Genomic DNA, 27,787 nt, shown 5'->3' with positions numbered 1-27,787 from the left:
CAGCCAAACTTATAAACACTGGTCTTTTGCGCGAGATCAAGTGATACGATCTGAAGCACCAAGTTGGTTTCGTGAATCTTTTTGTTTTAATATAGTGTGACATCAAAAATTGTAATATTTTGTTTAATATTAGTGTTTTTTATGTAAATAATTTAATATTTTGCTTATATTTTCATAGTAACAGAATAATCTATAAAACAACCTCCTTCCTCATGAACTCTCTGTACTAATTGTACAATAATAGGATATCAGAGTGGTCATAGGAAGTCTTTATATTTGAGTATTGGAATCCTCAAATACCGTTTCTTTTGATATTGTAGACACCAATTCGAGAATTGCGTCAGGAAATTTTGGAATCGAATGGTGAGTGAGTTTCTAAAACAGAAGAAATCGTCCGCATATATTAGAGCCGTCGTATGAAGCTTTAATCAATTTTCACATTGGTTAGTTTGTTAACAAAACCATATAAGTTGTCAATTGGTTAGATTACTCTTATTTCTCGTGTAACTGATCCTTTGTCTACATGATTACGAAGTTATGGGGTATTCTGGAGTGCTCGCGAGAAATTTAAGATAGCGTAAAAATTTTTAATCAAGCTCTCTATACCTTGATATCTGAAATGAATGGTTGAAATCTGGGTTGTTACAATATAATTGTTTATTGAATAACAATTAAATAATCCGCCTTGGAATTAAATCAGTTAATTACTGAGACGGATTGTTTAATAAACTCTTAAAAAATTAAAAATCTAAGTAATATTTTGAATTGTTTTGAAGTTTTATATATAAATCTCAAATATGATTTATTTTTTAATGAAAATTCGAATTAAACCGAACCTGCAGCTGATGTTATTAGCGAATTAGATTCTTATCTGTTATTAGACTCATCAGTTGGAAAATAGAGTCACAAGGTGTTAAATTGCAGAGAGCGGTGCAAGTGAGTAAAGTACATGGAAAATCAGAAAATGGAATGATATAAAAACTTTTGCATGTAACGAATCGAATTTCTTTTTATTTATTTCAAAATATTCCATTGAGTTTTTGTATATTTAGTTTATGTTGAATACTTTTGAACGTGTGACTTAATTCAAATTATTAACTTTATTTTATTATATATATATATTTTTTTTATTCAATCTACACCGAATTTTTTATAATTACTTTATGTATCATTGAAATTGGATTGACAAATGATAAATTCGTGTATTTTCTTATTTTTGGGAAAATGTACAATACAACAAATAGTTATAGAAGAAACTTTTGACTTAATTTGGGAAAGTGGATTACATAATCTACATAAGATAATGATGGAAAGGAATTTACAAACGTTATTTAGGATAATTGAAAAAGGCTTCAAAGTTCAAAGAAAATTGTGAAATTAGTCAAGATAACGAACGTTAGCTTGTGACGGATTCTCATTTAGGTTCCAATACAGCTGAAATAAGGGGACCTTTATCGATAAAGCTCTCCAATCTAGTTCTAAAAAATTGTATCAGATAACAAGATATAATCACTACAAGTAGCAAATAATCGCATATCTAGTTGTGCTAACAAGAACTTACCAGGAAATGGAAAAAGTTTTTCTTAACCTAAAAAAGACAGTGAATGAACCACAAACGTTCATATACCTAATCCCCGACGGAGTAGAAGAATGGCAAAAACAAGAAAGTCATTGGATCTCAAAAACTTGCACCTTATATTTTATAATGGCAAAAAGAGGGAGTTGGATGGATAAAAAGGATATCTAAGGATAGCATTTCCAGAAAGGTCAATGTAGAAAGAAAGGAAATGAGAAAATAAAAAAGAAATGAAAAATAGTTGTTCATTGTCATTGTCATGGCAAAAACAAGAAAGTCATTGGACTTCAAAAACTTGCACCTTATATTCTCAGATGTAAAGTTTGAGCCAATTTAACATTTTTCCAATAACTTTCCATTCTCTAGCTGTTCCGCTTTTTTGTGGAATTGTCGTAAAAAAGACTGTGTAGGACGTCTAGCACAACCCTGTCCCTACGACTTTCTATATGTTAAGTTCTATATTAAGTTGGTGCTGAGGTGGACAATATTTCAGCAGTGGCAACGTCGTATGCAGTGCCATGGGAAGCCATTAAAGCCATTTACTAATTATCATTACTAAATTCTTCCGACTTCCCTGCTTGGTTGTCTCCCCTAAAATTGACCAGGAGCACAGATTATCACAGACTTGAAGGGCCGTTGGACAGTGTCATTTTTCCTGTACAGACACGTTTAGATGAATAGTTTTTTATTGTTTTTTCAGTAATTTTTCGTCTCCATTTTCAAATAAAGAATCTCAAAATATCTTGCAGTATTTATTGATGTCAGATTTTTTGAAATCGATAATATAACGATAAATTCTTATTTTGTGTAGTATCAAGAAATATGTCGAGCGTAGATCCACCTATTAACGGGAGCGATATTGAAAATGCCAAAGTACTGAAAGAAATTGAAGTAGAAAAAGAAAAAAAGAAGTACAAGAGGAAATACCCTGGATTCAGAAAAAATTTGTATGATTATTTTCAGGAATTCACTGATAATACTGGCATACATGGATTTAAATATATGGGAGAACAGAAGAGGACAATGTGCGAAAGGTAATTTTAATTTGATTGAATGTGTTAATTTGTAAAAAATGTTTAAGATGTTCCCAATAGTACGTATTTAAAGCATGTCTCAAAATGATAAACGATAACTATAATTGGAAAAAGGTTCAGATTTACTGAGCTATCTACAAAGATTAACAGTTTACAAAAAATAAATGAATAAATAACATAGTACAAATTAAAACACTAGTTTATACCACATCTGTTGCCGAAGAAATTTCAGCCGTTGATGATTACACTTAATATGCTATTTTAACGAATATAATTAGTATATATTTATGTTCTAGTTTCAGAGTTTGAGCTATGTACGAGTAGGTATAAAATAGATATATCAAAGATCGACAATATTCAGACATCATATTCGTATCCCAGAAAGCCTGACATCGATCTCCCATAGCGCTTAAGTCCTTCCTAAGACACTCTCCCTGCTCTTCGCTCATATCTTCTAAACTTCGTAGAAACCGTTCCAGGTGACTATGCAGTTTTATACTCATATTTTCCAGAAAATTCTGTGTAGCTGAGACGAGAGCTGTCCAAGCTACTCATAGAATTTTTAAATTAAATATCTTTCGTAAGTTGTCTAATATTGGAGCCGTCAAAAATACCGGATTCAATCATTTCCATAGTGAGCTTAGGAGATTTTTGGCAAATATAAGAAAACAAGTTTGTGTGTTTCTCTTGTGAACAAACTATTTCATGACGCTCAGTTTTATATGTACGAGGATAGTCCCAGAAGTACCTAGCCCAACAAAGAATACACAAAAATTCAGGAAAATATATATTTATTTTTTAACGTTACCTCCTTTTAGCTCCATACACTATGTTCAATGTTCAATAATTTTGATACCCTTTTTATAAAAAGAATCAACAAGCTTCTCAAAATAATTATTATCTGCAAACATCACCTCTTCTTAGTTGAAAAATCTTTGACCACCGAGCCATTTTTTCAAGTTTGGGAACAGAAAATGATCTGAGGGAGCTAAATCTGTCGAATAGGGTGCTTGAGGTAGCAATCCAATCTAAAAAATTCATTAATTTTGACCATTCACCATGAAACAACACTTTCTTCTTAGCCAAATGCGACCGTTTTTGCTTGATTTCTTCGCTCAAATATTGCAATAAGCTCGCACAATACTCGCCGTTGATCCGTTGATCATTGTTAAAGATAGTCGATGAAAACTATCCCAGGCATATCCCAAAAAACAGACGCCATGATCTACCCTGCAGATAGAACTGTCTTTGCCTTCTTTGGAGCCGGCTCTCCCTTTTCAGTCCATTGTTTTGATTATTTTGTTGTTTCGGGTGTGAAGTGATGGGCCCACGTTACACCCATGGTTATGAAAAGGCACAAAAATTCGGTTTTGGTTTTATTTCTGTGAAACATTGTAAACACTCGATGGAAACATCTTCATCTTGCGCATGTACCGCACTTTCTGAAATGTCAACTATATCTGCTAGCTCGCGCACTTTCAGTCAACGATCAACCACTGACGCTTTGTGGATTTTCTTTAACATTTCAGCTTTTATATTGGTTCGGATAAGGCCTTTCAAATAAAAGTATTGTATCACATAATGATGACCAATTTTTTCCATGTTTACAAATTCACTAAAAACGTTCACTCTTGATGATTGCCAAACAAATACTAAACAACGTAGCGTCTTCAAACTTGAAAGATACGCTGTATAGATTGTGTACTTTCTAATACAGTGGTATTTTTCAAGCAACTATCGTCATCTGTAGGTCAAGCCAGGTACTTCTGGGAAGATCATCGAATACTATATTTTTCTTTCCATGCTCTATATTTCTCTCTTCAGCTTTGTATTTTGGGCAAGAGGTGTCCCAATTCATTCATTTCTATTATTACATTTTAGACTACGTTTTGAGCTTTCACTTGATATAGTTTTTCATTATTTTCTGTTTTTGTAATAGTTGCGATAAAATTGCTATTGATAATGAAGAAGAAAATCGCTTTTAAGTAGATCATAATAGAGTCCACGTATTGAATGTTGGTTCAAGAAAATGGGTTCTCAAATCCGAATATTGTGGATCAATGTAAGTCTTCTTAATAGAATTGTCAAGAATTTCGTGGAATTATCCTCCTGGGTAAAGAGGGAACATTAATAAGAGATTTTTTTTCTCAGCTTTGAAAATCGGTAAATTTAGAAAATAAGTTCAAACCAATATTGTAAAACTGTAGTTTTTCGCTGATATTTATGAAATTAAAGAAAATAGAGCTTAAGGAATGATTATAACAGCTTCAAAAAATTGTTTTGTTCTAAAATTATTTTACTATTTTCTAAATTATGCAATAGATTGTGGATGTTATTTTTTTTAATTTCTCTTTTCCTATGAATTTATTAATGTTTAATTTGAAGAAAATTCTTTCAAATCAAGTTATAATTGTCAATTTCAGTAATAGCGAAAACGACATTTTTTTACAATTAAAAGATCTATAATTATTTTTTCCCAATATTTTTTCAAAATCCAAATAAAACAGCTAGGTCAAATTTTTCACCTTTACTTAAGGGAGGATAGTAAAAATTTATTTAAAGATTTTTTCTAGACACTTCAAGCAACTCATATTGAAAAATTCTTAACCCAAACTTTGCATTTTGAAACCTATGACTAATAAAGCATATACCATAAATAAACGTGGAATCGTTTACTGATTAAGAGCTAGAAGTATCCAAAATGGTACAGAATTGGAAGGCTTCCCATTAGATGCTATACAGATACTAGCAAACTTCGTATCAAACTGGATCAAAGACATTATGAATTATCTAATGGCAAAACAATGTTTTCCTGACTTCCAAGGGCATCTTGATCCCAACTCGTATAGACTACTAAGGAAGCTGGGAATCATTTAGTTAGTTTCTGGAAATACTAATCAAAACCAGTCTTACCAATGAGAATGGTTTTTGCAAAAGGAAATTCATTATAGACGCAGAACTGTCGGTATTACAAGCGGTCAAGGAATTCAAAATGAAATGCTGTACTCTAGTAGCAGTAGATGTGAAAATTATTGCAAACTACTTGTTATAAATTGATCATGAGCAAACTTCGACAAAGCAGCGTCTCTAAATACCTGGTCGACTTAGTATCTAGTTACTTCAAGTCAAGAAAGATAGTCCTAGAAAACAAGTAAACACTTGAAATGGGTTCCTCAGGTTTCTATATTAGGTCCAGCTCCTCGGAACATCCTGTACGACGATGTTATTAACCTGAAACTGATATTCTACAAAAATTGAACTTGAAACAGATCAATATATGAATGAAGGCGAATGAGCTCGTACTAGTTTCCAAAAAAACTATGGCAACGCTGGTAAAAGCAAGCTAAAACAGCAAACATTATCTTTACGCTGGAAGTAGTTCCCACTAATTCAATACCAAGAAATCCTAGTGGACAACCGATTAAGTTTCCGAGAAGATATTAAGTCTATAGCACATAAGGCAGAAGGGAAAATGTCAAAACTGATGAGAATCTTCCCGAACGTTGGTTAGTTCAACAGCTATAAAAGAGTCGTTATTTGCAGTGCTCTTCTCAGCATGTACTGGATACTAGTGTGGAAGAAGGCTGTTGTCACTAAAAAACAGGGACAGTACTTAGCCCATCCCAAAGAAATTTTCAGCCTTCAGAGAACTTTAAGAAAGAGAGGAGAAATAGACAACAAAACCACAGTAGATGAAACACCTAATAGGAAATATTCATGAATTGGTAGATTGCGAACAACGTATAACTGACTAATTCCAATGCCTAAGTTTTGTCAGTATATGGGGATTCACGTATAATGCGAGTTGGAAAGAGCGACACAGAATTTTTGTAATACCAACAAATAGCCACTTTCTTCAATTGTAACTAGTAAAGCGAAATAGAAATGAAGCATATCGGGAACTGAATCGCGAGATAACACCCGATAACTTCTCAAAGAAAATGATTCAGATCAAATAGAACTGGGAAGTGATGGAAACGGTAATGACGAATATCCTGACCAATATTTCATTCTCTCCTAAAAAGAACATGCCGATAAACTTTTATTTAATTTAGTTCGTAGTTCATTACTTCTAGTCACTATAATTTTAACACTTACTACAGCTCCGCGTAGACATAGCCAGTAGGCTATGTCTATAGTAGTTTTGCTTGTTACCTCATGGTACGCGCTTATGCCTATTGGCAAATCCTTATCTTTAATTATTCAGATATCGACTAGCTACTTATTCCAATGGGTTTTAAATGAATGCAATGTAGAAGCAGACACAGAACAACAATATTTCTTTTTTTGTTTTAGATTTTGGTGGGTGATCTTATTCTGTATATCACTGTTCGTTTGTACGAATCTCATTATAAAGACATGGATAAAGTGGGACCAATCGCCGGTATTGGTAAGCTTTGCCAGAAGTCCAACTCCGGTATGGCAAATTCCATTTCCTGCTATTTCAATTTGTTCCGAAACTAAAACTAAACAGACTGTTTATAATTTTACTAACGCTTACGACCGTTACATACACAATCGTACTAATATGACAGACGAAGAGTAAGTATAGATTCTAACATTCAGTTATGTTTATTGAAACGGCAATACATAAGAAAAACTGTTGTTATTTTCAGTGGGTTTGGGTTCTTTGTTGAGAAATGATGAAGTCCAAAGTTGACAAAATGTTCAATTTATTGAACAGAGTTTCAAAAGGTACCTGTCAATGTACAATTTTAAGAAAAAAAATATTTAGGACTTTATATTAGAGCAACATATTTGTTTGTTTACAATTCTGTGAAAGAAAATTAATGAACAATGTTTTGGCATGTGGCGACAAGATTTGAATCCAAAAATTAAGCTTAATTTGATACTAAATGAACATACATTTTGCATCGTTTGACAATACTTGTTTTGATTAACAAAACTCTTGCTAAACAATTGTCGGATTGTTGCTCAATACTCAACAATTCTTGAGATTACAAATCATAAAGTGCTTATCGCCTGCCAACTTAACTAAATTAAAAATTAACATGAACATGGTTACCAACTTCGACTCTATATAAAACAAAATAGTGTGGATAGGGTCAAGGTGGGGATAGGTCGGGTCAGCTGTCAAATTGATCAATTCTCAATAAAAACTGAGCTCAATAATTCAATTTTCATAAGCTATTAAAAATTCTGCAGTACTACGAGACTTGATCCCTTTGTTCTTCTCCAGAACCTCTTACAGTTTTTATCAATATACGACGTCTGGCTATTAAATAACGAGACTGCGTGACATAAGATGTGTGACGTAAAACAGGAGCAATATATCAATCTCAAATTTCTCGTTAATTTAAAAAAAACTCCGACTTAGTGCTCTAAATTGCTGCATGAGGTCTATGGGGACAATTCTCTATATCATACGCGTGTTATTGAGTGGTGTAAATGCTTTAGTAAGGGCCGAGAGAGCACTGAAGATGACCAGTGCCCAGGTCGCCTTGTGACTGTTTCAACTCCGTAAACAGTGACCCAACCAAAATGTGTTGGTATCAAAAAATCCGACTCCTGACCAAAGGTCTTACGTCAACGGCTCTGATCAGATTTCTTTGAAAGGTAAGAAAAAGATCTGCTTTGAAAGGAACCCGATTTGAGTCGATGAAAGCGGTAAAGCAAAAAATGGCAGAACTCCTAAACGCACTCACCAAAGAAGATTTCCAGCACTGTTTCGATCAATGGAAAAAACTTATAGAAAGGTTTGAGGCGAGAGGAGAAAAGTATATTGAAGGGGAGCATTCGAATGTAGAATAATTTTTATAATAAATTTCTTGTCCGTAACCAGTCTCGTTATTTAATAGCCAGACCTCATAGTCTTCATTAAGGTTAACACTCCATTGATGCTCTACCATTTCCAATGCATTTAAAAACAAACAAAATCTGTAACTCTGAATATCGGAAGAAAACTCTGTGCTTCTAGAATAACGATAACTATTTTTTCGTTAGTCACTTTATTCAGCTTTTAAAAATTATTTTCTACTACATAGTTTGATATATGACTAGATATCAGGTCTAAGTTGGAATTGTTGCAACCGTTGGTGAACTTTCACGATTACACTGTCTAACGCGCGTTTCGATAACCGAGTTATCGTCTTTAGAGACGCGCTTCAGACGGTGTAATTGTGAGTGTTGGTGTAGTGTTGTGTTTAGATATCAGGTCGACTTATCAATAATTTAGTAATCATTTCACCTATGCTTAACTTTTATATTCGACTTTGTCTGTTAATTTTTGGCCATTAAATACTAAGTGCTACCACATAAGCTTGTCCAGTAACAAATAGTCAAGGACCTGAAAAATCAGCATCATTAACCAATCGGTAAATGTCACTTTTATTATAACGCAATTTTCCGATTTTCACGTTTTCCGAAGGAATTGTTGCAGCGACTTTTTCGCTTTTTCGAAAATCTTTCAAACAAAACCTTGCAAATTTAAAATTGACATTGGATTTAACGAATATGTCGAATAATTAAGCTACTTTTATTAACCATTCGAAATCGTGGAATCTATCTTTAAATGGAAATCTTTTTAGAAGGTGGGTGTTCATTCGTCTTTTAGCTCATACAGGCGTTTTAAAATGTTTTTTGTTGTGTTTTAAACATACCTGAAACGTCCGCTTTTCTCATTTTTGGTCATTTGAATGTACGCCCCAATACGCATCAGACGTTTGTTTGTGAAGTGTCTAAGTATATAAATCGAAAGAACATTTTGAACTAGTCATTTGTGTTTTTGAATAATCTAGTTATGGATGAAGGGAATTTGGGTACGTGGTTTAATATTAGTATATAAATTATTTTTATCAAAAAATTCCAAAGAAAAAATAGTATGTGGTAAACTTTTTGTAGAGATACAAATTAGCTTACAGCTTTTCATTTGAAACATAAGTATCTGTTCATCATTTGGCAAGAACTGAACGGTGAAAAAAAATACGATAAAATGTTTAGAATGTTGTCCGCAATCATTAAATATGTAAAGGGCGTGGTGAAGAAACTTTAAAACCAGTGGAATGTTGCATTTATCGCATTTTCGAAAAGGTGGCAAATCGCTAATAGAATGGAAACAAGGTTTCTGGAGCAAAATGATGCTCAGCTTAATGAACTGTTTTCATTACCTATTGCCTATTTACATGATGAGACATCATCAACTTTTCGTGTGAGACGGCACGAAGTAACTTCTGAAGTCAGTGGCGAGATAAAAGAAAGAAGAAAAACTTCGCGAACGATAATTTTTCAGTTCAAAGATTGTCGCTGGGCTTGATTCGTACACTTTACTTTTGAGATACCCCCACAGAAAAAAGTCCATGAGGGTAAGGTCAAGGAACCTGGGTGGCTAAAGGATGTCACCGAAACGGCTTATCAATTTGCTAGGGAAGAAATCACGAAGCAACGCCATAGTCTCCGTATCAGTGTGTGGCGTGGCGCCATCTTGCTAAAACCATGTTTGTGAAGTGAAGTCAGGATGTTCTCTCAATGTTGGAAATAAATAATCGTTAAGCATTCGCCTATAAGCAACATAATCCACGGAAATTGTTTGCCCTTGACGATTTTCGACAAAAAATGGGTTCAATTATTTCCCTGCTTGACTACGCACATCAAACCGTCACTTTGGGACTGTGAAGAGGCTGTCGATATTTTAAGCGGAGATTTTGTCTTCTAGGGGACCAATAACGATAATTTTGCTTGTTTACACTTCCATTCAAATGAAAATGGGCTTCATCATTCCAAAAGATAGTGTTCACTATGCTCCTACATTGTCTCACAAAAATTTTTACGCGTATTGTGATCATTAAACTTAAGCGCTTGCACAATTTGAATTTTAAATGGATAAAATTTAAGATCCTTCTTCAATATTTCGTGCACTATAGTTTTTGGAAAGCCACTCTCTTGTGAACGAAATGTTGTCCGCAATCATTAAATATGTAAAGGGCGTGGTGAAGAAACTTTAAAACCTGTGGAATGTTGCATTTATCGCATTTTCGAGGAGGTGGCTAATAGAATGGAAACAAGGTTTCTGGAGCAAAATGCCGCTTGGCTTAAGGAACTGCTTTCATTATCTATTTGTCTATTCATTCATGTCTATCTATTTATTATCTTGCCTATTTGTCTGATGAGGTATAATTAACTTTCCCAAAGGGACGGCACTAAGTAACTTTTGAAGTTAGAAGCAAGAGAACTGAAAGAAGAAAACCCAAATTTGTTAGGGAAGAATTGGGCGCAATTATCCCAAGAAGCGCAGGAATCCAGCACTAAAGATTTGAAAGCATCCACACTAGAAAATCATCAAGGCAAATCAGTAATGCAAATCTTTTTAGTATTTTGCTAGTGACATTCGATTCAGTTATTACTAGCTTAAGGAAGTTCTACTAAATTCGCAACGAGTGATAGCGACGATACTTTATAATGTTTATTTGAAATAATACTCACAAATTATAGTAAATTATTGTTATTTCAATATATTTCAACAAACTTAATCAGTTTTTAACAATGAAAACTTTACATATACTTTAAGGTTTAACAATACTCATTGTATTCGACATTAATAGAAGATCTGATAGAGTTGATAGAACTTTCTGTCTACTTGTGTATTCTATAATGAAGTTTCACTATTTTTTGTTATTTTTCAGAATGAAACATTTCTCAGATAGCAGTCTTATATGTGATAACCATTTGTACACCGAAGGTGACAAGTATGCAAATATTAAAACTATTGATTATCTCATGAGTGTAAGTAACTTTATAAAGATTGTACGATAGTTGTCTTTTCAGTTTTGTGTACAAAGACGTCGATATCTCACTAATCAAACTATTCTCGATTCAAAAATATATAATTGAAGGATAAAGCATTTTATTCGTCACTGTACGATACTACGGGGACCCTATAATATCTGGAATAGCATTGGTAATACTCATTTATTTAGATATGAGTTCAGTGTCTTCTCTAATATAGACGTGGTTTGTTCTGTTCGTCTGCAGTGAGTGTTTTTGATAACTCTAATTTGGTTTTGATTCGTTTTTTATTATGTGTTTAAGTGAACAACATGAAGCTGTGAAATTTTGTTTTCTGCTTGGTAAAAATAGTCCTGAAACTCAACTGGATCTGAAAGTCTAGTGTACGAGTGTTTTGAAGGTTTGAATTTTTATTGGGAGGTCTTTAAAAGAATCTTCCGGAGTGACTATAGTGACAACAACCTCGACTTTTATGTTTAAGCTCCCATCAACTAAACAACAATGCTATGCACTAAAACCATCTCATTCTTTCGGATTCCCTTAATGCCCTAAAAGCCGTATAATTCGTCTACCCAGGCCATCCCATTATTTCAAAAATCAGACACTATTTTTATTTTGCTGAACAAAACGCTGAGTGACAGCAACAGAGACTAAGTCTAAAATTGCGGTGATGCTGGATATAGCCGCGGAAAATGTACTGTTGTGGACTCTTTCATACGTTGAGATTGGCGTGTAGCCATTCAAACGCCGTACGCCGCGTCTCTAGTTATTTCGAACCATTGTAGTATAAAAATCGTATCTGGCGTCAGCAAAAAATGTTTAAATTCGATAAAGAAAAAGACGAATTTTCAATTAAATCAGTCCAATGTTATTGTGCATTATACAATAGAAGTGACAAGCAACTGTTTAATCAAGTGATATGGGCTTAGGATGCATTTTCAATTGCAGTTATATTATATATAACGATTTGGTACACTTTCGGTTACTTTTCGACATAATCACCGAAGAGATTGACATTTGTCATATCTGTGGACAAGTTTTTCAATACCCTCTTCAAAGAAAGTTGCCGCTACTGTAGCCTAACCGTTCAGTCACAATAGAGAACAAAACAGACCTTGAAACTTCTGGAAATTCCGTAGACAAAGCACTAATGGCGAATCTGCGGTTTTCTTCAACCATTCTGTCAATTCGTTGAACCAGGTCATCTGAAACGACAGATTTGCGTCCTTGGCCTCCCACATCATGCACATAATTACGTCCATCTTTAAACTTTCGACACCATTCACGCAGAACACCATCACTCATGAAGTTTTCCCTATACACATGATTCATTCTTTGATGAATTTCTGCAGCGCTATGGCCTTCAGTCTATAGAAAACGAATCACACTTCGGAATTCACACTTGGCGGGAGCATCAATAATGGCGGACTTGTTTACGTGGCTTTAGCACAACGCCGACTGACGCCTGAATGTCAACAATGGCGGAGTGTATAGTGCAAGAGCTTCGCAGTTGCATACAGCGCAAGCCCGCTTAGTGCTTGCATGGAGCGAACGGAGGTTGAAAGAAAAAAACGACCTTCATAAATAGTCTTTTAAATTTTTTTTCAAATTACCATACAGATAACATATGCTCTTTGTCGGCTCAATGTGAGCTATTGAAGGTTTTGGTTGATAAATGTTGTTATAACTTCCGATGGAAGTAAAACAGTATGACCAACCAATTCAGAATGAAAGGGTTTAAGTTTAAGGATAAATTTAGTAATGTTGTCTTTTAAGTGTTTTATTATCAAAATCTGGAAACTTCTTTCTTCCTATTTATAAATAATCGGTGCCTTGTTTTCTTCGTGTGCGGTCGTCTTGTGCCTCCTCTTCAAGTAACATAAGCACCGCAAAAAGTGTCAAATTTATGTCGCGTATGAGATGTATTGACCGCTGACGCCGTGCGTTGCCTTCAGACGTCGATCGGAACGCTTACTCTCAAGTCAGACGCCACCTACAGCGTTAAATAGGAGTCCGAAGCCAATATTTGAATCATATGGACTTAGAAGTTTTGAAAATCACACATTTTTAAAAATATTATACACAAATTCAAAAAACACCACAGCTTCTGCTTTGCCAAAAAATTTTATTCGCCCATTTCGATTTCAGGTCGCTCCACAATTTGAAGAAATCTTTTTCACTTGTTCATGGACTCTTTTGAATGAAACTTGTTATAATTTATTCACTCCTATCATAACAGAGGAAGGATTATGTTTTACATTTAATATGTTGGATAGATCTGAACTTTTTAGAGAAAACGTGTAAGTATTTTCATTGTGGGTTCTTAAGTTCTGGTATGAGAACAATCGAATATTTTTTAGTTTATTGATTGCGATCAAATCTGACGGTAAAACATCATGAAATTAGCCTCAATTTGGAAACTTGGCGAACAATCGTGTATTAATAAATTTGTTGACATTTTCCTCTGACGAGGGTTTATTGTCCTCCATAACTTCTGCCATTACGCTCTTAGATAATGGCTAAAGAATGTTGTGAAAAAATTTGGGCGCGGGAACCGTATCAATTTTTTGGGGGAGTTTTCAAACACTTTTTAATTACCTGTGCCAAGGGTTTTGTGTACGATTAAACCTCTGCCATTGCTTTACCGCTGTTAATTGAGACCTTAAGAATGTTTCTAAACAATTTTTACGTGGAAATCGTTTCGAGTTTTCTCGCTAGTTTTACAACATGGAAAACCGGCTGACATTTTCATACGCAAACGTTTCACACCGGTAGAGTAGCCATTTAATGTTGTACTAGTGTTTTACTTACAACTTTCAGGCTCTGATCTTGGGAACCGTTTCTAGCCTGCTTAGTTGTTACCTGATACGTATCGATTTTAATTTTAGAGATACCTGTTTTTTAAATTCGTTATCTCAGGGAAATTAACTTGTTTATTAATTATTTGGACATTTTCAAGATATTGACTCATCAGCACCTAATAAGCAACTTATTTGATCACCCTAACAATCAATGTATTATTTTCATTGCGTAGTTAGCATCACGTTTTCCTAGCACCGCAACTTTCAGTATTCCGTTGCCGTGAAAATTACAGAGCACCTAATTTTTTAATTTGGCACTTAATTTTGGCATTTTCTAAATGTAATTTCTAGACTTTGCGTTGATGGCGAGACAGAGCTACTCCGAAATTGTGTAGAAGTGTAAGGTGCCCACTTCGAACATTTATAATAGTTTTTTTTTATTTTCATTTGATAAGTTTTAGGCTAATTAACTGAATTTTTCTACATTTCGAATTTTTCCTTATAAGTAATACAATGTTCGACAGTATTCAATTCAATTAGAAATGTTTCATTGTGTTTTAATACATCCTGTGAGTATTTTCAATAAATAATTACAATTTATGACAATTTTCTTCAGAATATCTCTTTATGGCAAACGGTTTTCTTGGCATGTACAACGATATAAAATTCTACATATCTTCTAAACCATATATTTTATAGTGTTGAATAAAGAGAACCTTTTTGCTGAAAAATCGATTTAAAAATTCATTTTTGCTGCCTTTAGATTGTACAGGTTGTCCATATAAAAGTTACCATTAAGCATGAGCCGCCTTAGGCCTTCAGATAGTAGTGTAGAATTATTTATTCCGACAAACATACTACATGTGCATACACAAATTCATTATTCGAATGTATAATTTAGAAAATATACTTCAATATAAGTTCTGATTTCGCAGTATTTAAATTCAGAAACGAGGAGTCGCAAGTTATGATAACGGACCACCCTGTATTGCACAATAATAAAATAGTATTGCATCAGTCGCTCTGCAGTGTCAGCATTTTTTTACATGTAGTATATAAGCTTGTATGCACAATTTTGTAATATTCTTAATTTTATAAAGTGCAAAGATCATTGGTTCGTAATTAATAAAGTTTCACGTCATCTACTCTTTCTTGAATTTTTTGCATGAACTCCCGGAACACCCTGTATGTTATAACTTATTTTCAATTTGTACTTACTGATATTTTACAAATTTCCTATAGATATTTACATAGCGATTATATGCAACACGGAAAAGATTCTGAAGGTTGGACATTGGAGAAAGGATATCCCAAATCTGCTAAAATAGAAACTTTTCCAAGAAGAGCTTTGTCAGCAGGATTTTCGGCGAGCTTAATTTTGGTTTTAAAAGGTCATTTGCCTGATTTAGACTATATTTGCAAAGGTGCAGTGCAAGGATTCAAGGTAATTAACCTATTTTTATTAATGTTTATATTAAATGTGAGAGAAGCTTTAACGATTGGTGATTTTCAGTGAAATGTTGTACTTGTTTCTAAGCAGAAAGTTTCTGGACAACTTATCTGTTAGTCACCTCCTTTTCTTTTGTGAAGGAAGCAAATTGAACAATGCTACTTTGCTATGTTTTTTGCTGAAGCAAGTAATCAGAATGCAATCAAGTCCACCAAATCGCTTGATATAAAAAAAATGATTTAAAAATATATCGCGATGAGAAATTGATTTTTTTTGTGGTTTTAGATATTATTTCACCATCCAGCCGAACCACCGAATACCAAACAATACTTTAGAGCACCTCTAAATCAAGAGATAGTCGTATCTGTCAAACCGGATATGATGACAACGTCCGAAGGGCTACGAAATTATGATCCGCATAGAAGGCAGTGTTATTTTCCAACAGAAAAATATTTAAGTTATTTCAAAAGTTACACGCAGCACAATTGTCAAGTTGAATGTTTGACTAATCATACTTTAGCCAAATGTGGTTGCGTTGCGTACCATATGCCCCGTAAGTTTTTATGAATAATACGATTTTATTTCAATAGAACCAAGGGTGGAGCTCATAAATGTCTTGAAGACTCGTAACTAATGAGCTCTGCAAGTTTGGAGAGCTCATGGTTTGCAGAGGCACCGTCTTAAAGTATTTCATTGCTTTGTCTTTCTGTACTTGCTAAAAAATAAAATTTGTTTCGAGATAACGGAATATTTGGTGTCAAAATCAATATTGTTACGAATTTTAAGAAATTTAAGTACGATATTCATTCAATGAATAAAATAAGAATTAAAATATGAAGTGGGAATGCGAAACACCAACAAAAAAGGGGATAAATATGGAAGTTGTAAGGATAGACAATCTTCAATAAAAAAAATATGGAAAGAAAAGAGAATACCAGAAGTTGAACAGCCTGCAACCAAAAAAATGAGGATCAGTAGTAGTGCAAAAACCATGGAGGTATAACTCTTGAACGTAGTGTACAAAATAATACCAGGGTTGATATTTAGGTTTTGAAATATGGCAACATTGATGTGAATATGTCAAATCTGTCATTGCCATCATGTAGTTTGACATTTTGACATGTTAAGGTACGTGGTTAATCACACAAATCACTTGTAATAAAAAAGGCTTTATTACCTCTTAATGAAGAACAATAAAAGAAACATACTGGGGCCTGTCAAGGGACGCGTCGTACTCATAACCTCTTTCGCACATACAAGAGATCATGCGCTCTCCGCACAACGATACACAAGCGCACAAATATAAATGTAGTTCTCTAAACAATTAAATCGCAATCATTTGCTATAATTTTCGACGTGGATTAAACCAATAACAGTGGGCCGATCAACTCGCTTCGACTTTTCGTCATAAAGCATCTTCTCCAGCCACCGTGTTTCACTGGTTTTCCGGATTAAATCGTGGTCGCACGTTGCTACATTTCGTGCAGGTCGTCCAAAATTGAGTGTTGTGCCAGATAACATCGCGCGCAAACTGATATTGCAAGATATATGTAACATTTGGCTGTCAAAAAGATTAGTTCACGTCGGAAAATCGCTCAAGAAAAGCTCGTGGCGATTGGTGCAAAGAACTTCTGAAAAAATTCAATCGCGGTGCTTCATAAGACGTCAGATGAGCCAAAACAAACAACAGTTATTCGCGCATGCAAATGTTCCCTATAGATACTATTTTTGTGATCCGTTAAATTACGAAAAAGACTATAGAGTTCAATAAGAGTGTTTCATCGATCTCACCCGAGCATTTGATAGGGTACGATTGAGAGATCCAACATCTCTACTGAAGAGAAGGAAGATTCACCCCAACATAATAAAAGTAATCGAAGAACACCGATAATTACACTTATATATCAGAATGAAAAAAAACTGTGACCTGTGACAGACAAGTAGACAGCTTCAGTCCGATCTTGTTCAGCATCATAATGGATGAGATTATAAACGAGGTAAAGCAAGCTGGAAGAGGATACCGGATGGGAAACAAAGAACTGGAAATAGTATGTTATACTGATGACGCAATGATCATCTCAGAAGACGAAGATAACTTACAAAAGCTAGTGCATAGGTTTGAACAAATAGCGAAAGGTTTTAACATGCAAATATCCCAGAAGAAAACCAAATCTTTTACAGTATCCAGAGAACCGAGAAGATGTAAACTCGCAATATTCGATCAGAGTGTAGAACAAGGGATGTCATCCAAATATCTAGGAGGGGACATAACAAGTAATGGAAATCTAAAGAATGAAGTGAAAATTCAAACAAACGCGTCATTAATATCAGGGTACCTGAGAGATGTAATTTGGCGGAATAAATATATATGACTACCAAGAGCAAAGTTAGAATATACAAGACCTGTGTGAGATCAATAATGACATACGCGATAGACCAGAGCAAAGAACACCATGACTAAGCGGCTTTTAACACATTATTTGACCACAAGAGAAATGGTGAAATAAGAGAGATATGTGACATCCAGGATGTAGTGAGATAAGCTAGAAATCGGCGAAGGGAACCAGGTGGACAGAATGTCAGATGACCGGTTGGCAAAAATTTCAAAGGAAGAAAAACCGAATACATCCCGACACCTACAAAATGGTATGAAAGCTAGGCAACCATTTATGCAAATACAGGACTAAGTCCTAAAGTATGATGGACAAGAAGAAGAAAAAGAAGCAAATGGTCGCCTATTTTTCTGGAATAACTGGATCAGTCACCACAGTTCAATTAGAGTAATGTAGAACGGTCAATTCTGAATGGTACACCAGCATTAGTTTGGCAGAGATGTTCGAAAAAATCAAAGAAACTAATCGCAGAAGACGAATCATTCTCCACCACGACAATGGGAGCTTTCGCACATTAGTTCAAACAAAAACGTTTTTGAACAGTCTAACCATCAAATTGAATCATACAGTCCTTGTTTGGCACCCAATGATTTCTTCTTATTTTCTAGCAAAAGTAATTCAAAGTCGCTTAGCTGGAAAGGCGATAGACAAAATCGGTCAACACCAATCATGAATTCAAAATATAAATAGATTTAGAAGCAGTTGTGAGACGCAACCTCACTAGGATTGTTTCTTCACTGTAATCTCTCAATATGGTAGCTTTAATAATCCTACTATATTTATTTACGTGACTTATAAAAATTGATTTATTCTTGTGTATTTACTTTTAGATACAAACGATACTCGAATTTGTGGACCAGGTAGTCAGACCTGCATGTTCAACGTTCAAAGTAAGTAATATTTATTCCCTATTTCTACTGGTAATACCGAGTGATTCCAAATCAATAGAGGTGCTGGGGCGCTTTATAAAATTCATTAAATTAAACCTACAGCTATAAATAATGAATGCAGCTCAAAAAATTCTACATAGACGTAACAAGTGTTCAATATGAACACTATTCATAGAATAGCACACGTCAAAACGGCATAAAAGATCTTTCCAATCGTTCATTAGTGTCTTTCGAGTATTTGCTGCAGCTGATGCACTAAAATTGTTTTAAAATTAATCCTACTTGTCGATTTTAGACTTTTTCTGTTTTATGTCACAGATTGTAGATCTTCCAGCCCCATACTCAGCGGCCAACACTTTTCCACTTTCTCCCTCTCAATAATTTCACTTTTTGTTTTATGGACAATGTCTTGTGTTTTCTTTTAGGGGGAATTTTTATTTGAGCAAATATTAAAATAAAAACCCACTTATATCACCTAAAATGTCATTATAAACATCCCAGCAAAGTATGTAAATATCACTGCTCAAAAGCGTACAAAAGCAGTGAAAATGCAGCACATCTGTTTAATGTGTGTCCCAGATATAAACAAAATGGTAATTGGGGGAATTCCTGAACATCTAGTCATAATTTCTATAGGAAATATGCCTAAAAGTACAGGTTCGGATTATCACGTACTGTGAAATTAGGATTAGAGAGTATCCGATGTATTGAAAATGTTTGTTCGGACTACTGAAGAATTCGGATTATCGAATGTTCGGATTTCGAGTCTGCACTGTATATATATAACAAGTAATTATTAAAAACGTTATAACCGAAATTTATATTTTAATTGTTAGTCCTTGTGTTATAAAGTCTGAACACGAACTATAAAACACTTATTTGTAAGATAGAGAAGTCTGTGTCCTTGCGCGCGGCGTTGGTTTCTCCTATCGTATGGTCTCGCGAACAAAACAGACCAGACTTGCATTTGACTCGTTTCTTGTTGTAATTTCATTATTTATGTCTGTAAATGTTATTTCCTTCATAAAACTTCTTTAACTTGTATATATGTTCCAATAATCAATAATTGTTGGATCATTTAAACATACCTCTGTTTTGGGCGCTTCTCTTATTGCAACCGCCATTGATTTCTTAGCTTGAGGCCAACCTATCGTCCGAACGACCGCTCGTCCCCAGGCTCTCCAATACAGGGACTTCAAATTGTTAGTATTAATAGCGCCATCTATTGCAATCTGTATAGAAAATATAATTGTTACTAGCGCCATCTATTGGTGCTATCAAGAACAGATTTTTCCTTATGGAATATTAAGCAATTACGGCTTATTGGTCAATTAATTCGCATATTTTATAATTGATTAATGTATCATCATCGGGAGTAAATAAGCATGCAAAACTTCAAGTTGATTGGTTACCAAAAAGTTAGTTATACTCGTATTTCATTTTTGGCGGATTTTACTAGAATTCGTCGTTTTAAAAATAATGAAAATTATAATTTTTAGCTGAATTACTTACAAAGGAAGTAACATCTGGAATTTTGAACTATGAAGCGGAAGATAGAGACGGAATTGACGATTGTGATTGCTTACCGGCATGTACATCATTAACTTATAATGCCGAAATGTCACAAGCTAAATATGAATGGGATAAAGTGTTTCAGTCCTTCAGAGTGAACTTTAGTGAATTTGATGGGTAAGAACAAAGTTATTTAATGGTAATTAACAAAGAACAAGGGTTTCATGTCCCAATCAGTTTGGTTCGCAGTCAAAAACCTTCTATAGTATTTGATTATCCTCCCAGAAGTACCTGACTTGACCTAGAGATGGCGGTAGCTGCCTGAAAAATTTCCACTGTATTAGAAAGTACACAATCTATACAGCATATGTTTTAAGTTTAAACACGACACGTTATTTAGTATTTATTTGGCATCCATCAATAATGAACGTTTTCAGTGAATTTGTAAACCTGGAAATAATTTGTCATTGTTAAGTGATACAATACTTTTATTTGAAAGGCATTAGTCCAATCAATATAAAAGCTGAACTAGATTCTACTCTGGGTGAGACTGCTACTTCATTATCTATAGTAAAATATTGGGTTTAAACGGGGACGTATGACCTACAAAGACCAGCATCTGAGTAGTCGACCAGAAATGTTGAAGAAAATCCACAAAGCGGTACTGGATGATCGTCGACTGAAAGTGCGCAAGCTAGCAGACATAGCAGGCATTTCAAAAAGTGCGGTACATCCCACATTAACTGAAAATTTGGACATGAGAAAGCTGTTTGGATGAAAAGTGGGTCTATCACTCTACACCCGAAACAAAACAACAGTCAAAACAGTGGACTTAATAAAGAGAACCAGCTCCAAATAAGGAAAATACCGCTCCATTTGCAGGCAAGATTATGGCGTCGGTTTTTTGGGATACGTGTGAGATAATTTTCATTGATTATCTTGAAAAAGGAAAAACTATCAACGGCGAGTATTATGCGAAATTATTGCAACGTTTAAGCAAATAAATCAAACAAAAATGGCCGCAGTTGGCTTGTTTCATTAAGACAATGCACCACTCCCACATCCCTTATTACAATGGCCAAAATTAATGAATTCAAGTTTGAATTGCTACATCATGCAACCTATTTGCTAGATTTAGCCCCCTCGAAATATTTTCTGTTCTCAGACTTGCAAAAATGGATCGGTGGTCAGAGATTTTCAGCAATGAAGAGATGATGTCGGCCGTTAAATGCTATTTTGAGAAGCTTGACGATTCTTAATATAAAACTTATTATACATGACTGGGAAAAGTGTATGGAGCCAAAAAGAGATTACGTTGAAAAATAAATTCCAAAATTTTTGTGTTTCCTTTGTTGGACTAGGTACTTCTGGGACCATATTCGTTACTGTTACGATAAAATAGTTTGAAGAAAAGCCTATAAATTATGTGTTTGTTTGATTTAAACCTTATTTTTATAAATCTCATAAATTTATTTAATTCTATCAACTCACCCATATACCCCTCAGGTTTGTATAAGCTATAGACTATTTTTATGTACGAAAGAGGAATAAAGCCTAATTTCTAATGCAAAACATTTTCCTATTTCCTTTAAAACTTTTTATAGTGTCCGTTGATCCATTTCAAGACTATTCTTATTATCTGGTGTCAAGAAAAATCTTTACTCTGGGAAATATTATATTTGCATGCAATTTTTTGTGATGTCTTTTTTTCAAATGATTCTTCATTTGAAATTTTGGTTTTCCTGCAGCTTTACGTTTTACGCTGTTTGAAACAGGCCACATTTTTCATCTTCAGTAAATTCTGTAAATCGTAGATTTCTTAACACTAAGCTTACTACTAACTAATTCCACTGTGTCATCAACACTTTCATATAAATGTTTCTATCTAAATGATTTGAACCAATTAAATATTCATGTTTTTTCATTGACCAATTTTTCGACGGTTCCAAATTTTCCAAAATCATACTGCACCTTGCAAGTTGCAACTAAAATATATTGTTAAGAATACACAACTTGGACTTCCTCACTACATAGATAAACATACATTGGTATTTTCGGTGAAATTTATTCTTGAAATTAAAATAAAAGAAAATTTCTAACCTTTATTGGCAAACAGGCACTTTTGAAAAAAATCTTATGATACGGCTGTGTAATATAATACACAAGGCTTTTGGCCCCTCCAAACCTATTTATTTTTTGGTTCTGTACAGCTAATGGTTAGAATAGATCCATGAAAGCCTGGACACTTGTATTAGCTCGAGTACGTTTACAAAATAGTTAGTAATATTTAAATTATTCTGTAATAATCTTTGAAATGACTGTAATGAATTCCGCATTGAAAATTAGGTTTTGTTACTTTCTTGTGTATTAGAATAGAATATAAAATCTGGAAATTTTGGGTATATATATGTTACTGTAGAAGTAATAAATTAGGTGATTATGCATAATCACCACTGAATTTGGTAAATATGATTAATTATTCCATATTTATAAAATTTACCGGTTAGTTTATAAAATCCCCAACTCGTTAAGGGGAATGTGATAAAAGTCCCTAACTTTACGAAAATTCGTTCAGTTTACGCAACTGCTTGGCACGTCATTTCAGAAGTAGTTCTAATTTGGTTGCATGTAGAGTTTTTTTGCAACCCTCTCCTAAAAAATGAAACATTGGATAATGGCTGGTATGCTTAACCGTTACAATTTCAAACTAGCAGACTAGGCCACGCGTTGGGGTGACAGAGTGATTTAAAAAGGATTTGAAAAACAAAATTTAACACAAATTAACACTCTTTCAATATGTGCACATCGAGTCTTCTTCCTACGGGCATCAAGGTCTGATTTTTTGGGTGGCATTTTACTAAAAATAAAAATAGTAATTGAATTTTTAATGTGAATGAATTTCGCTGTTCCCTGAGTTTATAGATTATATATTTGGCTGTATTTATATAGCTCTAAGTTAGAAGTAAAAAATATATATTCGAAGTAATGTACGCAACGAAGACAAAATGAAAAATGATTTGAAAGAAGCGACGTTAAGTGGTATAGGCAAAATAAGACCACGTGTGTAGTCTAAGAAAATATATCACATTGACGTGTGGCGCCATCTGTGAGGTGCAAAGGACAAAATTTTACAGTTCCCTGTAAAGAAATTCGTTTAAAGCGCCATCTGTTCCAGAATTATGGAAAATACGATTAATAACAACAATCAACGTTGATGATCAGTTTATTATTAATGATCGAGACCTTTAATTTAAATAATAACTATCCTATCATTCAAGTTGGACCAAATTACATATATATGTCAGCTTTCCTGAATATCAGTTGACGGACACTGAATTTTTATATATTAAGATTACTTAAGAAAACAAAAAGTGATTTTTTGACAAAAGAAAGATGATGATTTCTTAAAAAAAGTGAATAGTATAAAAAACAAAAGTAGTGGGAAAAACCGGAAGAGTCTCCGGAAGACTAAAAAGATATGATGTTATGAAAATAGGCAATTTGGAAAACTTATCTTTCACGTGAGTGAAGACAGTCCCAATGTAAGATTTTACGTGTACTTTGAAGGAATTTTTACCATAATTCATGAGGTACTCTTATCAATAGGCCATGGTGATCGAAATAGGATGTTAAAAGAACGTACAAAAACATGATTCACTTAAATTTGTTTGTTTTTATGATGCTGTTTAAGATCTGTATTACTTTTACAGATATAAAGTAATAAATAACTATAAATTTGAAAATTTGTTAAAAAAATTCGATTTAAATCAAAAAAATCTTATTTGAATCCAAAAAATCACGGACACTGCCAATAAGTCATGTAATTTATCACATTTACTATTACGTGTTTGATATTTTCCAATTTCAATGGTGATTCTGATTGTAAGTATAAATTTAAAATATCTGGCAAGCTTTATAATTCAGAAACATTCTATCTAATACGTCTAAAGAAGTAAACTTTCAAGTAAATTGCAAATAAATGGTTTTCCTCATTGAATATGGGTTTAATTTGTTTCTACAAAATAAAATTTACCACATGAAATAATTTATCATACTTACCAATTTCAGTGTTGATTTTATATAATCACTGAATTTATTACTTTTACTATAACATATATACCATGTTTAACTCATACCTGGTTTTATGAGTAGTAGTTCCAGCCCTTTCACCTTCACTTCTAATAAATAATAAAATTTGATAATAAATAATAAAATTTGAAACATTGATTGTGTTTATCAAATGTTAATCAACAAGGAAAATTTCACTTCAAATTTTAACAAAATATGAAGAGAATATTGAAATGTTTTACCTGAATATTTCCCATTTCAGTTGTTCGGTATGTTATTTAAATTATAAAAAAAACGAAACTATTATAAATGGAGCAGAATTACCAATAAATAAAAAAAATTGTTTTTCTCTTATTGAATCAACATTTTTATGTTTTAGAATAGAGTTCACAAGACTGACGATATTTTTCAAAGATCAACAATTTATAACATCAGAAAGAAACGAATTATATGGTCAGACGGATTTTCTTGCAAACTGTGGTGGTATTTTGGGTCTGTTTACAGGATTTTCCTTCTTATCTATTGTAGAAATCGCTTACTTCTTATCTTTACGGATGATGTGCAACATTAAACATTACGGTAAACATTATTGGTCGGGATCTCCAGCGTTGGTTAATGATGCTGGTTATGTTCATTAATAGTAATCGTGTGAATATTGGATCGATTAAAACATATCCAAGCGATATTGATTAGAAATTTGCACAATATGTCAAATAGAAACATGCTTTAATCAATTAGATAAGAGTATTAATGAATCAAACTTTTCGATTTTGCTTTAGTTTTATTTACACTATTTACAATTTGATTGTCATAGTCACATTTTTTCATGAGATTTTTTAAAGATTGAATAGCATGCTCTACCGTACCGTTAAATTGAGCATAAGTTATTTGTTAAATTTTCCAATCTCAGCTAAAAGAATACCATTATCTCATATTAAAAGAGATGGTTTCTCATAAGTAGCAAATATTTTAGAGTTTTGATTGTATGAATACTATCTAATTTATTTAGTTTCGATGAATTTTGAATAGTTATCAATCACCATGAGGTAGTTTCCAGCTTAAAAATGATAGAGATCTGTTCCTAGTTAGTCCCAGACCTTATCCGGTACCTCAGGGGTGGTTCCTTAGGGTTAGAATTTCTAAAATTTTTTGTTTTAGTTTTATTTACACAATGTACAATTGTATTATGTTTTCTGTCGGTCACTCCTAACCTCCGTCTTTCACGCCATTGCTGATAGCTTCTCCTTTTTTCGCGGGCTGTCCCCTGTCGACCTTGTTGCCGGTTCTTAACACTAAAGTTTTAATCACTAAAAGCATGTTACGCTATAACTGCCTTGATATGAACCACGACTAATATCTGTGCCACAATGAAAAAGATATGAAAGCGCCAAAAGTTCATTACCTAGCACATAAACGTTTAGAAATAGTGAATAACAACATAATTAACAACTACTCAGACCAAATTCATTAAAGTTGAATGGTTAGTAAAGAAATAGTCACATAAAATGGAAATTTACACAAACTTAACTTGAAAGTTTCATATTCTAACACTAAAGAAAACATTGTTGCCGCATTTTATTCAAATTATCCAAAATGATAGAAGTTTGAAATTCATAAATAACAATCTTGCTTGCCAATCGCATAGACGTAGCCAAACACTTACAATTAACCCTATTAGCCATTTTAGTTTTTAATTTCTAAAGTTAGATGGGTACTACAGGCAACATGAGACCCTATATTTTGTAATTTATTAGTTGCATCTCTATATAACATTATTAAACTAGGCTATGTATTTTTCCATAAACATGAATGTCAAGTTGTGTTGCACAATAAAATATATAATCAAAAATGTTTGTTTCATTTTTATTTTCAGCAGGGTTCAATCAACTTTTAACGAGGTAGACAGAATAAACTGTCTACTTTTATACACTGAACGTCGCAGAATGTCAAAAACATAACCTCATTGTTCTAGTGTGGTTTCTGCATATTTCTAATACTCCTATAAAGACAGTTGGTATTGGAAAAAACGTCCCTAAGTTACGGTGCCGACAATATTCATTTTCTCTCTCGTTAGAGACACTTTATCTGTACTGCGCATGCTTGAGAATGACCAAAATTTCTCAGATAGAAAATAGTCTTGTAGTGTTGGAAGTGATACATACATGGGATGTAATACTTTCTATATAATTTCACATGTATCTAGTATAATTTCTCTGACAGTGGATTTTCCCATTTGAATTCTCCATGACAAGAACTGGTGACTAATTCCCTGAGACGTATATCTGAAAACATTTGCTAGAACTAACGGCATTTTTGCCTCAAAGACAAAATGGTACTTACGACATAGTTAAAGCTAATCGACACTCAAAATATACAGGTTTTATTATTGAATATTTTGTTAAGATTCTCTTCATTAAGCTCAAAAGTTGATCACATAAACTCCGATTCATTCGTGCATGCTTAAAAAAAGTCAAGAAAAGCATATAATTATGGCATATAAATTTTTAATACAATTGTTCTTTTCGGGTTACGCATTGTCTCTTCAACGAATAGAGCAAAAGTATCGGTAGTTATCAGATTTTGGCAGTATGAATGATGCAAAATCAAGTTTATTATTTTTACTGATCAGATAGAATAGATTAGCAGCATATATTTTGTAACAAATAGGTCATAATCTAGAAGATATTCCAAATATATTTTTTGTTTTTATCCAGATAATCACATTTAAAGTTTTTTATCACCCCATGTGAAAATTGAATTTACGTCTAACATTAAGAGGGGTATGAGATTATAAATTTTTTTGTGATGAACAATATGTCGAGAATATTGTGTACAAATATTAAGTCAATCGAGTAAAACTAACAGAGTTACAAAGTCTTAAACGACTGGTCTTGATACCTGATTTTTATACGTGGCCGGTAACCGCCGCTCGTTACCCCTGGCAGAAAGCAGCTACAATTTCCTTTGTTTTTCCGAATACCTTTCTCCGTCTGTGTATTGCTGGCATTGATGACTATGTAAATATACAAATTCATGTTCTTTTATTGACGGTATTATCACGTATGAAAAACTCTATCGATTTTCCCGAAAACGTCATTTGGAAGTTTTTCTTTTTTTTTTCAAGGCGCCTCCGATGATTCACCGTCAATATTTTTCATTTAAAATTGTTTCTGACATACTTCAAAAGTTGTACAATAATATGTAATTAAGCTTGTTACTTAGAGGGTATTGCTACTTAATCGCCCATATTATGCTAGATAGAAGTTCAGTCGTCGATGCGTGCCTTTAGAGATGGTTACTACATACAATTGACAAATTATG

General features: G+C 33.5%; 1 protein-coding gene across 2 annotated transcripts; it reads left to right on the top strand.

Annotated features, from left to right (window-relative positions):
- Positions 1 to 900: 900 nt before the first annotated feature.
- LOC130446275 (pickpocket protein 28-like) lies at positions 901 to 26,315 on the top strand. 2 transcript variants are annotated; one of them, XM_056782410.1, is made up of 10 exons: positions 901 to 936; positions 2,388 to 2,610; positions 6,907 to 7,152; positions 11,250 to 11,349; positions 13,501 to 13,652; positions 15,396 to 15,597; positions 15,889 to 16,156; positions 18,827 to 18,886; positions 20,386 to 20,575; positions 24,846 to 26,315. In XM_056782410.1, the coding sequence occupies exons 2-10, from the start codon at positions 2,399 to 2,401 to the stop codon at positions 25,102 to 25,104; spliced, it is 1,689 nt and encodes a 562-aa protein (XP_056638388.1). In that variant the 5' UTR covers positions 901 to 936; positions 2,388 to 2,398; the 3' UTR covers positions 25,105 to 26,315. The 2 variants fall into 2 exon arrangements, with proteins under 2 accessions (XP_056638388.1, XP_056638390.1); XM_056782412.1 differs by having other exon boundaries at positions 901 to 990.
- Positions 26,316 to 27,787: the final 1,472 nt, after the last annotated feature.

This window comes from Diorhabda sublineata, chromosome 7 (genome assembly GCF_026230105.1).
Source record: "Diorhabda sublineata isolate icDioSubl1.1 chromosome 7, icDioSubl1.1, whole genome shotgun sequence".
In the NCBI taxonomy this organism is placed as follows: domain Eukaryota; kingdom Metazoa; phylum Arthropoda; class Insecta; order Coleoptera; family Chrysomelidae; genus Diorhabda; species Diorhabda sublineata.
This window is presented reverse-complemented; position numbering and strand designations above follow the sequence as displayed.

Coding starts and splice junctions, on each gene's coding strand:
- LOC130446275 (XM_056782410.1), top strand. CDS start 2,399: ATGTCGAGCGTAGATCCACCTATTAACGGGAGCGATATTGAAAATGCC. Junction 15,598..15,888: donor GTGCAGTGCAAGGATTCAAG/GTAATTAACCTA, acceptor TTGTGGTTTTAG/ATATTATTTCACCATCCAGC. Junction 18,887..20,385: donor CTGCATGTTCAACGTTCAAA/GTAAGTAATATT, acceptor TATAATTTTTAG/CTGAATTACTTACAAAGGAA.